Below are 18,007 nucleotides of genomic sequence, written 5' to 3' on the forward strand. Positions count from 1 at the left end.
CTTATAACACCTCCTATTACTTCTAACTCCACCTTATAACGCCTCCTGTTATTACTTCTAACTCCACCTTATAACGCCTTCTATTACTTCTAACTCCACATTATAACGCCTCCTGTTACTTCTAACTCCACCTTATAACGCCTCCTAATACTTCTAACTCCACCTTATAACACCTCCTATTACTTCTAACTCCACCTTATAACGCCTCCTGTTATTACTTCTAACTCCACCTTATAATGCCTCCTAATACTTCTAACTCCACCTTATAACGCCTTCTATTACTTCTAACTCCACATTATAACGCCTCCTGTTATTACTTCTAACTCCACATTATAACGCCTCCTGTTATTACTTCTAACTCCACATTATAACGCCTCCTAATACTTCTAACTCCACCTTATAACGCCTCCTGTTATTACTTCTAACTCCACATTATAACGCCTCCTGTTATTACTTCTAACTCCACCTTATAACGCCTCCTAATACTTCTAACTCCACCTTATAACGCCTTCTATTACTTCTAACTCCACATTATAACGCCTCCTGTTATTACTTCTAACTCCACATTATAACGCCTCCTGTTATTACTTCTAACTCCACATTATAACGCCTCCTGTTATTACTTCTAACTCCACCTTATAACGCCTCCTAATACTTCTAACTCCACATTATAAATTCTTATATTTTTTCTTTATAACTCCCCCGAGTACTCTTCTTACTACTCCATATAACTCCCCGCTATAATCCCACATATTACTCCCTGTGATTCTCCCTATTACACCCTATAGCCCTCCATGTGACTCCTATTACTTCACTCGGCAGAGTTATATGGAAAATAGGAAGGACTTACATCTTGTGCCCTCATCCTATAGTTCCTCTCTATGACTTTCTATTATTCCTTGTAACTCCACCACATAACTCCCCCTAGTACTCCGCTTACTATTTCATATAACTTCTCACTATAGTTCCACCTATTACTCCCTGTGATTCTCCCTATTACACCCTATAACCCTCCATATGACCCTTACTCCATGTAACTCCACCCTCTTACTCTACTACACTCCACCCTACATACACTTGGGGAGGGGATATAAAAGGCAGCTGCTTCTTATATGCTGTGTATGTTCCTTCAGGCGGTGGGGGGAGATGTGGCCCTGGAGATGGTCCCTGCGGTTGTTACCTGGACATTATATGGGATAGGGGGATTCCTGTGCTTCCTCCGCGGAGTACAAATGCAGACCTCATTTGAGGAGGGGATCTGCTGTCTATTACCCAGAACTCCCCTCTCTGAGCTTGAATTTATATTGATTCTGCTGCTGAAAGTTACAGGGTCTGCGGCGCGGCCCCTACGTAACCAGGAAGGTGACCTGTCGACTGGCCGCCACCTCTGCCGCCACGTGCGTTTCGCTGACCCGCTAACTTTTATACCATATAAGGTCTTACGGAAACTGTGAGCTAGAGTCCCCCGAAGAACTTGGCTGAAAGCGACTGTGTAGGAAAGTCTGGTGCATGCAACGTTCTGATTGGTGGATTTACATGATGCGCGATAATTGAGGTGAGGAGGTGGATTCTGATTGGCTCTTCTGTTTATGCCACAGGCAGCACCATGTTCACCTCTGCGGCTCAGCTCGCAGCATCATGTGATGGGGACTTATAGTAAAAATGTTTTTTGTTTTTTTTTGTAAATTATTTAGAAATTTTTTTACAATATCCAAAGGAATCGCTAAGGTAATCTGTCGGCGAAAGTGACACGGCTTCTTGGCGATTTTACATAGACGCAAACAAAGGGAAATGTATTGTATGCAATAATAAAGAGTGTAAAGATACCACGTGTAATGTGACTATCTGTAAACAAGCCACACCCACATTACATGATCACTTATACCATGTAAACACACCCCCTATACCGCAGGATCTCACTCTTTGACCATGTGATCACCACCTGCGATGTGAATAAACTCTACACCACATGATCACCTTCCCTATACCATGTGATCACACCCCTATTCCACGTATTCCCCTAATGCCATGTGATCATAACCCATTGTAACAATACTGGTCCTGAGGTCTGGGATCCAATAGGAGGGGCACATGACAGTTATTCTTTTTAATCAGATGTAACGCAGGGTTCGATACGCAATTAGACAGCTGATCTGTAGTCAGAAATAATGCAGGGTTCAGTACACTTGTAGAAAGATCAGCCATGGACTGTAATGCAGAGATTAGTACACAAGTAGAAGAGAGATTAGATGTAATGCAGGGTTCAGTACACAAGGAATAAGATCAGATACTTAGTGGTCCTAAGTAATGCAGGGTTCAGTACACAAGTAGAGAGATCGGCCGTGGTCAGACGTAATGAAAGGTTCAGTACACAAATAGAGAGATCAGACGTGGTCAGATGTAATGAAAGGTTCAGTACACAAGTATAGAGATCGGCCGTAGTCAGATGTAATGAAAGGTTAGTTACAGAAGTGGAGAGATCAAGCATGGTCAGATGTAATAAAAGGTTCAGTACACAAGTAGAGAGATAAGCCGTGGTCCGATGTAATGAAAGGTTCGGTACACAAGTGGAGAGATCAGCCGTGATCAGATGTAATGAAAGGATTGGTGCACAAGTAGAGAGATCAGCTGTGGTCAGATGTAATGAAAGGTTCAGTACACAAGTAGAGAGATCAGCCGTGGTCAGATGTAATGAAAGGTTCGGTACAGAAGTGGAGAGATCGGCCGTGGTCAGATGAAATGAAAGGTTCGGTGCACAAGTAGAGAGATCGGCCGTGGTCAGACGTAATGAAAGGTTCAGTACACAAATAGAGAGATCAGACGTGGTCAGATGTAATGAAAGGTTCAGTACACAAGTATAGAGATCGGCCGTGGTCAGACGTAATGAAAGGTTCAGTACACAAATAGAGAGATCAGACGTGGTCAGATGTAATGAAAGGTTCAGTACACAAGTATAGAGATCGGCCGTAGTCAGATGTAATGAAAGGTTAGTTACAGAAGTGGAGAGATCAAGCATGGTCAGATGTAATAAAAGGTTCAGTACACAAGTAGAGAGATAAGCCGTGGTCAGATGTAATGAAAGGTTCGGTACACAAGTGGAGAGATCAGCCGTGATCAGATGTAATGAAAGGATTGGTGCACAAGTAGAGAGATCAGCTGTGGTCAGATGTAATGAAAGGTTCAGTACACAAGTAGAGAGATCAGCCGTGGTCATATGTAATGCACAGTTCAGTACACAGGTAGAGAGATCGGCCGTGGTCAAATGTAATTCATAGTTCAATACACAAGTAGAGAGATCAGCCGTGGTCAGATGAAATTAAAGGTTCGGTGCACAAGTAGAGAGATCAGCTGTGGTCAGATGAAATGAAAGGTTCAGTACACAAGTGCAGAGATCGGCCGTGGTCAGATGAAATGAAAGGATTGGTGCACAGGTAGAGAGATCAGCCGTGGTCAGATGTAATGAAAGGTTCGGTACAGAAGTGGAGAGATCGGCCGTGGTCAGATGAAATGAAAGGTTCGGTGCACAAGTAGAGAGATCAGCCGTGGTCAGATGTAATGCACAGTTCAGTACACAGGTAGAGAGATCGGCCGTGGTCAGATGTAATGCATAGTTCAATACACAAGTAGAGAGATCAGCCATGGTCAGATTAAATGAAAGGTTCAGTACACAAGTGGAGAGCTCAGCCGTGGTCAGATGTAATGCAGAGTTCAGTACACAAGTAGAGAGATCAGCCGTGGTCAGACGTAATCAAAGGATTGGTGCACAGGTAGAGAGATCAGCCGTGGTCAGATGTAATGCAGAGTTCAGTACACAAGTAGAAAGATCAGCCGTGGTCAGATGTAATGAAAGGTTCGGTACACAAGTAGAGAGATCAGCTGTGGTCAGATGTAATGAAAGGTTCAGTACACAAGTGGAAAGATCAGCCGTGGTCAGATGTAATGAAAGGTTCGGTACACAAGTGGAGAGATCAGCCGTGGTCAGATGAAATTAAAGGATTGGTGCACAAGTAGAGAGATCAGCCGTGGTCAGATGTAATGCACAGTTCAGTACACAGGTAGAGAGATCAGCCGTGGTCAGATGTAATGCACAGTTCAGTACACAGGTAGAGAGATCGGCCGTGGTCAGATGAAATGAAAGGTTCGGTACACAAGTGGAGAGATCAGCCGTGGTCAGATGAAATGTAAAGTTCGGTACACAAGAAGAGAGATCAGCCGTGCTCAGATGAAATGAAAGGTTCAGTACACAAGTGGAGAGATCGGCCGTGGTCAGATGAAATTAAAGGATTGGTGCACAATAGAGAGATCAGCCGTGGTCAGCTGTAATGCAGAGTTCAGTACACAAGTAGAGAGATCAGCCGTGGTCAGACGTAATCAAAGGATTGGTGTGCAAGTAGAGAGATCGGCCGTGGTCAGATGTAATGCATAGTTCAGTACACAAGTAGAGAGATCAACCATGGTCAGATGTAATGAAAGGTTCGGTACACAAGTAGAGAGTTTGGTGTACAAGGAGAGTAATAGAAGATAAGCACAAGAAAGCTGGATCACTGACCAGCCAGAATAATCAGGCACTGGAAGTACTAGACTGTGGGTTAATGTAGGGCAGCAATTACTGTGATTGGCTGCAAGGCAATTGCAATCGATGCAGAAAACATGACTGAGCAAAGCTAGAACAATCAAGGACTGTGTTCACATCACCACTCGTTTCCGTCTGAGGTTTACAACATCGGGTTAACCCCTCAGCGGAAAATCAATTGGAAACCTTTGCTTCCATTTCTACAGTCGACGGAACCGCCACAACGGTGACTGACGGAAACCATTAGCTAGGATTCTGTCACCATTGAGTTCAATGCTGAGGGAAATGGAAGCGAAGGTTTCCATTTGATTTTCCGCTGAGGGGTTAACCCGACGGAAACTAACTTACGCTGATGTGAACACGGCTCTAATGCATTTCTTTAGTGATAATAGAAAATAACTTTTGTAATTGACTTTTATGTAAAAACAAGTTGAGTTTTCCTTCTGCAGCTTCTACGTATCACAATGCAGAGGGGCTGCAGAATGCCGTTCCAAGCCGAATCTTTCAGTGAGCTGCACTGGATCCACTTTGACTGAATCAGAGACTGAGCTTAGAAAATCACTCAGAATCTGCTGTCAGCCGAGCCGTCAGTGCAGTTTACTGACCGATTCGGCTCAGAACGGCTTTTTTAATAAAATTTGATTACAAAAGTGATAAATAAATGCAACTCAATAGAAAACTATTCCAAAAGGCGTCCAAAGCCCTTAATGCTGCAAAGTGCGACTGAGGAGTCCAGAGGTCAAGTCCAGGTAAGTTCAGTTCCTGAAGCCCATCTTTATACCAATACCATGTGATTGGCACCCTATTCCTTGTTATCACACCCCTATACCACGTGATGATGCCCCTATAACTCATCATCACACCCCTATACCACATGATGATACCCCTATAACTCATTATCACACACCTATACCGCGTGATGACACCCCTATACTTTATCACACCCCTATAACTCATTACCACACCACCATGCCACATGATGGCACCCCTATAACTCATTATCACACCCCTATACCACGTGATGACACCCCTAAAACTCATTATCACACCCCTATACCACGTGATGACACCCCTTTCCTCGTTATCACACCCCCCTATACCACGTGATGACACCCCTATATCTCTATCACACCCTTATACCATGTGATGACACCCCTATAACTCATTATCACACCCCTATACCACGTGATGGCACCCCTATAACTCATTATCACACCCCTATACCACGTGATGACGACCCTATAACTCATTATCACACCCCTATACCACATGATGACACCCCTATAACTCATTATCACACCCCTATACCACGGGATGGCACCCCTATAACTCATTACCACACCCCTATACCACGTGATGGCACCCCTATACTTTATCACACCCCTATAACTCATTACCACACCCCTATACCACGTGATGGCACCCCTATACTTTATCACACCCCTATAACTCATTACCACACCACCATACCACGTAATGGCACCCCTATGCCTCGTTATCACACCAATATACCATGTGATGGCACCCCTATACATTATCACACCCCTATGCCTCGTTTTCACACCACTATACCATTGGATTATTAAACCCTTAAGGGGGAACCTTGTCGTTCGGAGATTATCTGATAATGGAGCTTATGTGTGACAGGTCAGAGATGCCGGGAGTCTGTTTTTTTTATAAAATACCCCACAAACCTCATCCAAATGCAGGTTTAACGTCGCCCCAGATCCCGCCCCCGCAGCAGCCCTGATATCTGCCCCCGCAGCAGCCCTGATATCTGCCCCCGTAGCAGCCCTGATATCTGCCCCCGCAGCAGCCCTGATATCTGCCCCCGCAGCAGCCCTGATATCTGCCCCCGCAGCAGCCCTGATATCTGCCCCCGCAGCAGCCCTGATATCTGCCCCCGCAGCAGCCCTGACATCTGCCCCCGCAGCAGCCCTGATATCTGCCCCCGCAGCAGCCCTGACATCTGCCCCCGCAGCAGCCCTGACATCTGCCCCCGCAGCAGCCCTGATATCTGCCCCCGCAGCAGCCCTGACATCTGCCCCCGCAGCAGCCCTGATATCTGCCCCTCTGTCACCTAATGACTTGTTGTGGAAATGCGCATTGTATTCTCATTATTGGGACACCAGTATTAGGGGGTTTATATTTACTTCATTGTTTGGATTGTAGAGGGGCTTTTCTTTAGGGGTTGAATTGAATGGACTTTTGACTGCAGCAGCCACGTTACTGTAACCAACGGTATTTTTGTGTCTCTTACGCAGGTCCTCAACCTGAAGCACTTTGAACTTAATGGAATGCCCAAGGTGGTGCCTTTATTCTTGCCTTACCAAGACTTCAAGAAAGACATCTCAGATAGCAAAGAACTGTTGCGTGTGCCACACCGGATGAAGAAGGTGGACTTCTCCAGCGTGGTCCTGCCGGCAATGCATGCTCCAGAACCCCACATTATCATCAATGGCAGATGTCCACGGGATGAAGAAACTGAGGAGGGGACAGAGGAAGAGGAGGCTGAGTTTCTGGGAGAGGATATAGATCTGCAGAGTGGATCCAGCAGTGACGTCAGTCAGAAAAGTACAGAGAGGAGTCAGGAAGGGGCTCCGTCTACATTACTGGCAGATGACCAAAAGGACTCACGAGGACGAGCCTCCACGGCAGAGAATGACCTAGAACTGGAGGAAGGCTCCAAGACCTTAGTGCTGTTTTCTCCTGGAGACTTGAAGAAGTCTCCAGTCACTAATGACCTCATGCCGGATCTTGACCTGGGAACTCTTGCTGCCTTGACACCTCAAGGAGAGAAGCCCCAACCCTCGGGCAGTCAGTTGGATGTGTCTGAACCAGGTACCTTATCTTCCATACTTAAATCCGAACCAAAACCACCTTGCATCGCTGCTGCCACCGCTACCGCCTCCTCCCCTTTTACCAAAGTTGAACGCACATTTGTTCACATTGCTGAAAAGTCGCACTTAAATGTTATGTCTTCCACTGGGCAGCTGATGAAATTAGAGGAGCATCCAGTCCCAGGACACGTTGATGAGGCGATTATTGAGGAAACTGAAGAGCGTGATGTGCGGGGACAGAAGGCTGCGGAAATAGTGGAGATTGAACCCTTTGTATCGTCACCACGTCATGATGAAGGGGCAACAGATCAACATGCAGCTAATGGAGTAAGCAAATCTGAAGAGCAGTTAGGGAAAGACATTATGAATGCGGCTTTGAAAGGAGACACCGAGCAAGAAACGATTGTGCTTTCCACCGATGACCTTAATGAAAGCCACCGTGGCACCAGCGAGGCTCTGATCCGGGCTGATGGAGTGCGCTTCAGAAGTCGCATCCCTGTATTCTTGTCAGAAGAGGACACAGGATCAGATAAGTCGATGTCAAACTCTGCCAAAGAGAGATTCCAAAAGAAAACTAAGCAACTGGATCTGGCTCGCCTCGTGATGGAAAAAAGGCAGATTCGACTCCAGCGTTTGGCCTCCGCAGGTTCATCAACTGCTTCATCTAGTGAAGAGCGGAGGAGAACATCGGAGACTCTGTCCACGACCGGGTCTGAGGAAGACACCCATGAGTTGGACGACTCAACTCCTAGAAAAGTTGGCAAAGGGAAGCCAATCTGCATGAGAAAGGAGGAGTATACGAAAAGCAGGATCCCACGTCCCATCTCACCGGTAAAGGATCTACGACTGACGGGTCCACCATCCCCAAGTGTCAGCAAACTCAAAGAAACGACAGCAGCACTAAGGTAAGAAATGATGAGACTATAGGATAGAGGAAGATGTGACATGGCAAATATCACCTGACCGATAGAGAGGGGGGGTTTAGACAATGGAGTTTGATGCCTACAGATTACATTTTCATAGGTTTGTGGCTAGGAATGGAACTGAGCAGATCGATCGCCCCATCGTTACACTGTGTGAACTGATCAAGGGGAATTGTAGTGGATAATGTGATGACGACTCAACCCGCCCAATGTATTCTATGGGCAGACACGTGGGCGGCGGGAATCAGGCTGAATCATACTGACCGTAACCACCTCTACCCAGCGGGATCATCGTTAGACCTAGAGCTTGTGGGTGAAGACATGAACTGTGTTTTCTTACCCAAGTTACCCACATGCCGAGGATTCCAAGTGGAACTCCAGGCAAAATATGAAAGTTCAGCTTTTGCCCAGTCCCATGAAGCTGTAAATGCCCCCAATGTGAATGCGGTTACTCCGGAGATCCTCTACCAAGTCTCCGCCTGTACTGACAATTTGACCGCTGAGCACTGCCATGAGCCACGGTATTGCAAATACTACACTCCAATGCTTGGCAGTTGGCGTATTTCTCTTGCTATCTACCATGTTGCTTGTGCCGGTGCTGCAATATTCAGGCCGGTACATGGGGGTGGTCTAAAGCTGAATCTTCAATTATTTATCAGAGTTCCACTTTTGAGGGGCCATCCGGGTCTTTACGATTGATGGCCTGTCCTTAGAATAGGCCATCCATGTTTGATTGGTGGGGTCTGACCTCTGGGACCTGTTAATCAGCACCTTCCCCCTGCATTGTGTACATTGGCACAGCACCTCTACTGTACAAGCGGCGGTGTCTGGTACTGAGGCTCGTCCCAAGATAGGCCATCAATGTTAACATCCTGGAGAAGCCGGTAATATCTTATATAATACCACAGGCAGTAATCCATCTGATATATTATTATTATTATTATTATTATTACAACCCGGCTACCCGTAGGCTCAGCCCTGCACCCATGCTAGGTAACATACCCAATGACTGTTTATTTGCACCCCTCCTATGTTTCCCTGGTGTTTGAGGTCTCTTCCCAAATACGGGTCCACACTTGTCTCCTTTACTTTGTATGTTGTTGCTCTTTCTCATGACCTACATTTGACCTTCATAGGTTCCAGCCTCCCCGGGCAGCTGTCGGTGGCACCGCTTGGCTCTCCCCTGACCACAAGCCTAAATCCCTACATATGAGGCTCCCACCTCTTTCAAGTCCAATCTCTTCTAGAACCAATGTACGGAGGGTCAGTCGTGGACCACCCAAGAGTCCAGTCATCCCAGTGCGAACGCTCAGCGCATCTCCGCGAAGCCAGTCCCTGTCCAGAACAGAAAGTCCATCTCCATCCCGGCAGAGAAGACCAGTTACTGCAACTCCCCGTGTACAACCCACTCCCAAATTTCAGCCACGCGCCCAGGTCCCCGGCGAGTGTCCAGCAACTCCGGCTGTTGCAAGAAAGGGACAAAGACTGAAGGTGCAAGTGCAGAATCTGGCAACCAAAGCAAAGCAGGGCACAAGTGACGGGAGAGGCAGCGGCAGATAATGGCCCTGCGGCGGCCCACACTAGCCTCATGTCCGCTCAGCTGAGGACCATTGCTCTTCATTCAACCTGTGCTACGCAATACACAGTCCCAGATGAGGACTGTACACTGGGGACAGAGCTCTGCTCATCACATACTGATCATTTTATTTTCACATTTGACGGTCTGTTGCTAAGATTAAGAGTTTCAAAACGACCACAATATTCTGAAAGTCCGAACTACAAATGACGAGCCCATATTCACTGTGTGGAACTGCTGACCAAGGTTACAGGAGCAGCCGGGAGGGGAGCGATGACGACGGCATCAGACTGAAGTGCACGGGGGGAGCTGCCATGACTCCTCGCTCTCCTAGGTCCATCAGTAGACTGTTAGCTCTGCAGCCGTCAGCATACACTAATCATATACTGTATATAGTATGTGCTATGCATTCCTACAGCAGGGACGGATATCTCAGTGCATTGTCCCAGACACGGGGCTCGCAAATAAATGTCCCTCAGAGACTTCCTAGTATTCATGATGAAGGTGCAGAAGGTTGAGTACAAGGGTTGAGCACAGACGGGACCCCATGACACAGCCGACTCCACCTCATGCACTTCTTCTGTTTTTCTTTGAGGCACCACCATATACCATAATGCAGCACAAAGACGATGAGTCCGGGCGGTAGATTTGTACATTCCCCAGTTTCAGAACGAGAAGATCTTGGACTGCGTGGCGATCACAGGGGATCAGAGAACTTGTCCAAAATTGTTTACACACCGCAATCAGATTGTAACAGTCCCCATATGTGCCGGGCCGAACTCACACACGTCACGGGGAAGCGGCAGACACATGGAGGACGGAGGATCTGTTCTCCCCACATGCTCTATAGACTCGGGGGAGGAGCAGCAGTACATAACGCTTCTTATTACATAGCCACATCCCATTATATCATGAAATAAAGCCTGCTATACAACGGTTGCGTCTTATTACATGAGTCTGATGTGTGTGAGGAGTGGAGTAAGTGGTGGACGTAAAAGTCCCAGATCTTAAGGCAGGACTGCAAACCCTTCAGTACGAGACAAGTGTGCGCCACCTGACTATACCCGTAACGTAAGGACATCTGTGTATTTCTCTCACCTACCAGCACAGCCCCAGCACCATAGGACGTCCTCTGCGTTCCGCTCCTCGTTAGACTATAACTCCTCCCACAGTCACATGACACAGCACCATAGGACGTCCTCTGCATTCCGCTCCTCGTTAGACTATAACTCCTCCCACAGTCACATGACACTCAGCACCATAGGACGTCCTCTGCATTCCGCTCCTCGTTAGACTATAACTCCTCCCACAGTCACATGACTCTCAGCACCATAGGACGTACTCTGCATTCCGCTCCTCGTTAGACTATAACTCCTCCCACAGTCACATGACACTCAGCACCATAGGACGTCCTCTGCGTTCCGCTCCTCGTTAGACGATAACTCCTCCCACAGTCACATGACACTCGGGAGCCGTTTCATGCGGTAGATGGTGGGACTGGCTGGACACCATGCATTTCTTGTGTTGGACATTGGCATGAGATTTGTATTGTAGATAGATCTGCCGACATGACTATGAGGGGCGCCCAGCTGTCTGTCATCTTCTGTTGGGGAAATGGATCAGACCGGTTGGCTTGTGACCAGCTCTATTATTTTTACTGGAATGGGTAGCATCAGAGGTGTCTACCTCCATAGACATAACCCCCCAGTGTGGACCATTGCTGTGTTGCGTCTATGGACAGCTAAAGATGAAGGACACTCTGGTGAGGGGGGCGCAGTGAGACAGTGGCATTGCCATGGTCAGAAATTCCCATATCACAGAGACAGGTGTGTGCAGTGGATGGAAGAAACCACTAGAGTGGAGCGGGGAGATGGATTAAGTCACTCAGTGGATGAGAACACAACCAAACATACATTATTATAGAGTTAATCCTGAAGAGACTGCATAAAAATGATAACAGAAGTGGTGTAGCTATTGATGTCCATCCCTAGTGTCCATCCATAGTGTCCATTCATACTATCCATCCATAGTGTCCATCCATCCATAGTGTCAATCCATAGTGTCCATCCATAGTGTCCATTCATACTGTCCATCCATAGTGTCCATCCCTAGTGTCCATCCACAGTGTCCATTCATACTATCCATCCATAGTGTCCATCCATCCATAATGTCCATCTATACTATCCAGCCATAGTGTCCATTCATAGTGTCCATCCATAGTGTCTATTCATCCATAGTGTCCATCCATACTATCCATCCATAGTGTCAGTATATACTATCCATCCATAGTGTCAATCTATACTATCCATCCATAGTGTCCATCCATAGTGTCAATCCATAGAGTCCCTTCATAGAGATCCATCCATAGTGTCCATCCATACTATCCATCCATAGTGTCCATCCATCCATAGTGTCCATCCATACTATCCATCCATAGTGTATATCCATCCATAGTGTCCAGCCATACTATCCATCCATAGTGTCCCTTCATACTATCCATCCATAGTGTCCATTCATAGTGTCCATCCATCCATAGTGTCCATCTATACTATCCATCTAAAGTGTCCATCCATAGTGTCAATCCATAGTGTCCCTTCATAAAGGTTCATCCATAGTGTCCATCCATACTATCCATCCATAGTGTCCATCTATACTATCCATCCATAGTGTCCATCCATCGTGTCAATCCATAGTGTCCCTTCATAGAGGCCCATCCATACTATCCATCCATACTATCCATCCATAGTGTCCATCCATCCATGGTGTCCATCCATACTGTCCATCCATAGTGTCCATCCATAGTGTCCATCGATCCATAGTGTCCAGCACTACTATCCATCCATAGTGTCCCTTCATACTATCCATCCATAGTGTCCATCCATCCATAGTGTCCATCCATAGTGTTCATCCATCCATAGTGTTCATCCATCCAGTGTCCAGCCATACTATCCATCCATAGTGTCCATCCATCCATAGTGTTCATCCATCCAGTGTCCAGCCATAATATCCATTCATAGTGTCCATTCATACATTTACATTCATAGAATCCTAAACACAGATCTGACGAGCCTCACACTTCCCATATTCATGGTGCACTCATAAGAAGCTCTGTGGTCCCAGCCACACAGACATATTATATCCAGCCAGACGGAGAATGTGTCCTTGTGTAAACCAGATTCTAGAAATGCTCATAGACACGTAGCACAACAGCCCCATTCACAGCTCCTATAGCTAATCAGCAGCACAAGGCACCAATCCTCTGCACCCTAATAACCGAGAAACCTCATTATAATCACATAACACAAGCGTGGGGTTTCTAACCCGACTTATTCCAAAATACTCCACTGCATTGTCATCTATATAATGTTATACCAGGAGATACCCAGGTTATACCAGCATGCTCCATATCTCTATATACAAGAAGATGTATAACTTATACCAGCTGTACATATATAATTATATACAGAAGATACCCAGGTTATACCAGCATGCTCCATATCACTATATACAAGAAGATGTATAACTTATACCAGCTGTACATATATAATTATATACAGGAGACACCCAGGTTATACCAGCATGCTCCATATCACTATATACAGGAAGATGTATAACTTATACCAGCTGTACATATATATAATTATATACAGAAGATACCCAGGTTATACCAGCATGCCCCATATCACTATATACAAGAAGATGTATAACTTACACCAGCTGTACATATATAATTATATACAGAAGATACCCAGGTTATACCAGCATGACCCATATCACTATATACAAGAAGATGTATAACTTATACCAGCTGTACATATATAATTATATACAGAAGATACCCAGGTTATACCAGCATGCTCCATATCACTGTATACAAGAAGATGTATAACTTATACCAGCTGTAATTATATAATTATATACAGAAGATACCCGGGTTATACCAGCATGCTCCATATCACTATATACAAGAAGATGTATAACTTATACCAGCTGTAATTATATAATTATATACAGAAGATACCCAGGTTATACCAGCATGCTCCATATCACTGTATACAAGAAGATGTATAACTTATACCAGCTGTAATTATATAATTATATACAGAAGATACCCAGGTTATACCAGCATGCTCCATATCACTATATACAAGAAGATGTATAACTTATACCAGCTGTACATATATAATTATATACAGAAGATACCCAGGTTATACCAGCATGCTCCATATCTCTATATACAAGAAGATGTATAACTTATACCAGCTGTACATATATAATTATATACAGAAGATACCCAGGTTATACCAGCATGCTCCATATCACTGTATACAAGAAGATGTATAACTTATACCAGCTGTAATTATATAATTATATACAGAAGATACCCGGGTTATACCAGCATGCTCCATATCACTATATACAAGAAGATGTATAACTTATACCAGCTGTAATTATATAATTATATACAGAAGATACCCAGGTTATACCAGCATGCTCCATATCACTGTATACAAGAAGATGTATAACTTATACCAGCTGTAATTATATAATTATATACAGAAGATACCCAGGTTATACCAGCATGCTCCATATCACTATATACAAGAAGATGTATAACTTATACCAGCTGTACATATATAATTATATACAGAAGATACCCAGGTTATACCAGCATGCTCTATATCACTATATACAAGAAGATGTATAACTTATACCAGCTGTACATAAATAATTATATACAGAATATACCCAGGTTATATCAGCATGCTATATATATCACTATATACAAGAAGATGTATAACTTATACCAGCTGTACATATATAACTATATACAGAAGATATCCAGGTTATACCAGCATGCTCCATATCACTATATACAAGAAGATGTATAACTTATACCAGCTGTACATATATATTATATACAGAAGATACCCAGGTTATACCAGCATGCTCCATATCACTATATACAAGAAGATGGATAACTTATACCAGCAGTACATATATAATTATATACAGAAGATACCCAGGTTATACCAGCATGCTCCATATCACTATATACAAGAAGATGTATAACTTATACCGGCTATACATATATAATTATATACAGAAGATACCCAGGTTATACCAGCATGCTCCATATCACTATATACAGGAAGATGTATAACTTATACCAGCTGTACATATATAATTATATACAGAAAATACCCAGGTTATACCAGCATGCTCCATATCACTATATACAAGAAGATGTATAACTTATACCTGCTGTACATATATAATTATATACAGGAGATACCCAGGTTATACCAGCATGCTCCATATCACTATATACAAGAAGATGTATAACTTATACCAGCTGTACATATATAATTATATACAGAAGATACCCAGGTTATACCAGCATGCTCCATATCACTATATACAGGAAGATGTATAACTTATACCAGCTGTACATATATAATTATATACAGAAGATACCCAGGTTATACCAGCATGCTCCATATCACTATATACAAGAAGATGTATAACTTATACCAGCTGTACATATATAATTATATACAGAAGTTACCCAGGTTATACCAGCATGCTCCATATCACTGTATACAAGAAGATGTGTAACTTATACCAGTTGTACATATATAATTATATACAGAAGATACCCAGGTTATACCAGCATGCTCCATATCACTATATACAGGAAGATGTATAACTTATACTAGCTGTACATATATAATTATATACAGAAGATACCCAGGTTATACCAGCATGCTCCATATCACTATATACAAGAAGATGTATAAATTATACCAGCTGTACATATATAATTATATACAGAAGATACCCAGGTTATACCAGCATGCTCCATATCACTATATACAAGAAGATGTATAACTTATACCAGCTTTACATATATAATTATATACAGAAGATACCCGGGTTATACCAGCATGCTCCATATCACTATATACAAGAAGATGTATAACTTATACCAGCTGTACATATATAATTATATACAGGAGATACCCAGGTTATACCAGCATGCTCCATATCACTATATACAAGAAGATGTATAACTTATACCAGCTGTACATATATAATTATATACAGAAGATACCCAGGTTATACCAGCATGCTCCATATCACTATATACAAGAAGATGTATAACTTACACCAGCTGTACATTTATAATTATATACAGAAGATACCCAGGTTATACCAGCATGCTCCATATCACTATATACAAGAAGATGTATAAATTATACCAGCTGTACATATATAATTATATACAGAAGATACCCAGGTTATACCAGCATGCTCCATATCACTATATACAAGAAGATGTATAACTTATACCAGCTGTACATATATAATTATATACAGAAGATACCCAGGTTATACCAGCATGCTCCATATCACTATATACAGGAAGATGTATAACTTATACCAGCTGTACATATATAATTATATACAGGAGATACCCAGGTTATACCAGCATGCTCCATATCACTATATACAAGAAGATGTATAACTTATACCAGCTTTACATATATAATTATATACAGAAGATACCCGGGTTATACCAGCATGCTCCATATCACTATATACAAGAAGATGTATAACTTATACCAGCTGTACATATATAATTATATACAGGAGATACCCAGGTTATACCAGCATGCTCCATATCACTATATACAAGAAGATGTATAACTTATACCAGCTGTACATATATAATTATATACAGAAGATACCCAGGTTATACCAGCATGCTCCATATCACTATATACAGGAAGATGTATAACTTATACCAGCTGTACATATATAATTATATACAGGAGATACCCAGGTTATACCAGCATGCTCCATATCACTATATACAAGAAGATGTATAACTTATACCAGCTGTACATATATAATTATATACAGAAGATACCCAGGTTATACCAGCATGCTCCATATCACTATATACAAGAAGATGTGTAACGTATACCAGCTGTACATATATAATTATATACAGAAGATTCCCAGGTTATACCAGCATGCTCCATATCACTATATACAAGAAGATGTGTAACTTATACCAGCTGTACATATATAATTATATACAGAAGATACCCAGGTTATACCAGCATGCTCCATATCTCTATATACAGGAAGATGTATAACTTATACCAGCTGTACATATATAATTATATACAGGAGATACCCAGGTTATACCAGCATGCTCCATATCACTATATACAAGAAGATGCATAACTTATACCAGCTGTACATATATAATTATATACAGAAGATACCCAGGTTATACCAGCATGCTCCATATCACTATATACAAGAAGATGCGTAACTTATACCAGCTGTACATATATAATTATATACAGAAGATACCCAGGTTATACTAGCATGCTCCATATCACTATATACAAGAAGATGTATAACTTATACCAGCTGTACATATATAATTATATACAGAAGATACCCAGGTTATACCAGCCTGCTCCATATCACTATATACAAGAAGATGTATAACTTATACCAGCTGTACATATATATTTATATACAGGAGATACCCAGGTTATACCAGCATGCTCCATATCACTATATACAAGAAGATGTGTAACTTATACCAGCTGTACATATATAATTATATACAGAAGATACCCAGGTTATACCAGCATGCTCCATATCACTATATACAAGAAGATGTATAATGTATACCAGCTGTACATATATAATTATATACAGAAGATTCCCAGGTTATACCAGCATGCTCCATATCACTATATACAAGAAGATGCATAACTTATACCAGCTGTACATATATAATTATATACAGGAGATACCCAGGTTATACCAGCATGCTCCATATCACTATATACAAGAAGATGCATAACTTATACCAGCTGTACATATATAATTATATACAGAAGATACCCAGGTTATACCAGCATGCTCCATATCACTATATACAAGAAGATGTATAATGTATACCAGCTGTACATATATAATTATATACAGAAGATTCCCAGGTTATACCAGCATGCTCCATTTCATTATATACAAGAAGATGTATAACTTATACCAGCTGTACATA

At 42.9% G+C, this 18,007-nt stretch overlaps 1 protein-coding gene across 1 annotated transcript; it reads left to right on the forward strand.

The window, feature by feature from the left end:
• The first annotated feature begins 3,638 nt into the window (after positions 1-3,638).
• On the forward strand, positions 3,639-10,846 carry LOC142733364 (tau-tubulin kinase 1-like). Its single transcript, XM_075849530.1, has 3 exons — positions 3,639-3,977; positions 6,838-8,318; positions 9,473-10,846. The coding sequence occupies exons 1-3, from the start codon at positions 3,639-3,641 to the stop codon at positions 9,894-9,896; spliced, it is 2,244 nt and encodes a 747-aa protein (XP_075705645.1). The 3' UTR covers positions 9,897-10,846.
• The last annotated feature ends 7,161 nt before the right edge of the window (positions 10,847-18,007 follow it).

Source organism: Rhinoderma darwinii, unplaced genomic scaffold, assembly GCF_050947455.1.
Source record: "Rhinoderma darwinii isolate aRhiDar2 unplaced genomic scaffold, aRhiDar2.hap1 Scaffold_941, whole genome shotgun sequence".
NCBI lineage: Eukaryota > Metazoa > Chordata > Amphibia > Anura > Rhinodermatidae > Rhinoderma > Rhinoderma darwinii.

What these genes read in the sequence shown, in the direction of transcription:
- LOC142733364 (XM_075849530.1), top strand. Translation starts at nt 3,639, where the DNA reads ATGGTCAGATTAAATGAAAGGTTCAGTACACAAGTGGAGAGCTCAGCC. An exon ending in AAGTGGAGAGATCAGCCGTG is followed by an intron (nt 3,978 to 6,837) that starts GTCAGATGAAAT and finishes TCTCTTACGCAG; the next exon opens with GTCCTCAACCTGAAGCACTT. An exon ending in GAAACGACAGCAGCACTAAG is followed by an intron (nt 8,319 to 9,472) that starts GTAAGAAATGAT and finishes TGACCTTCATAG; the next exon opens with GTTCCAGCCTCCCCGGGCAG.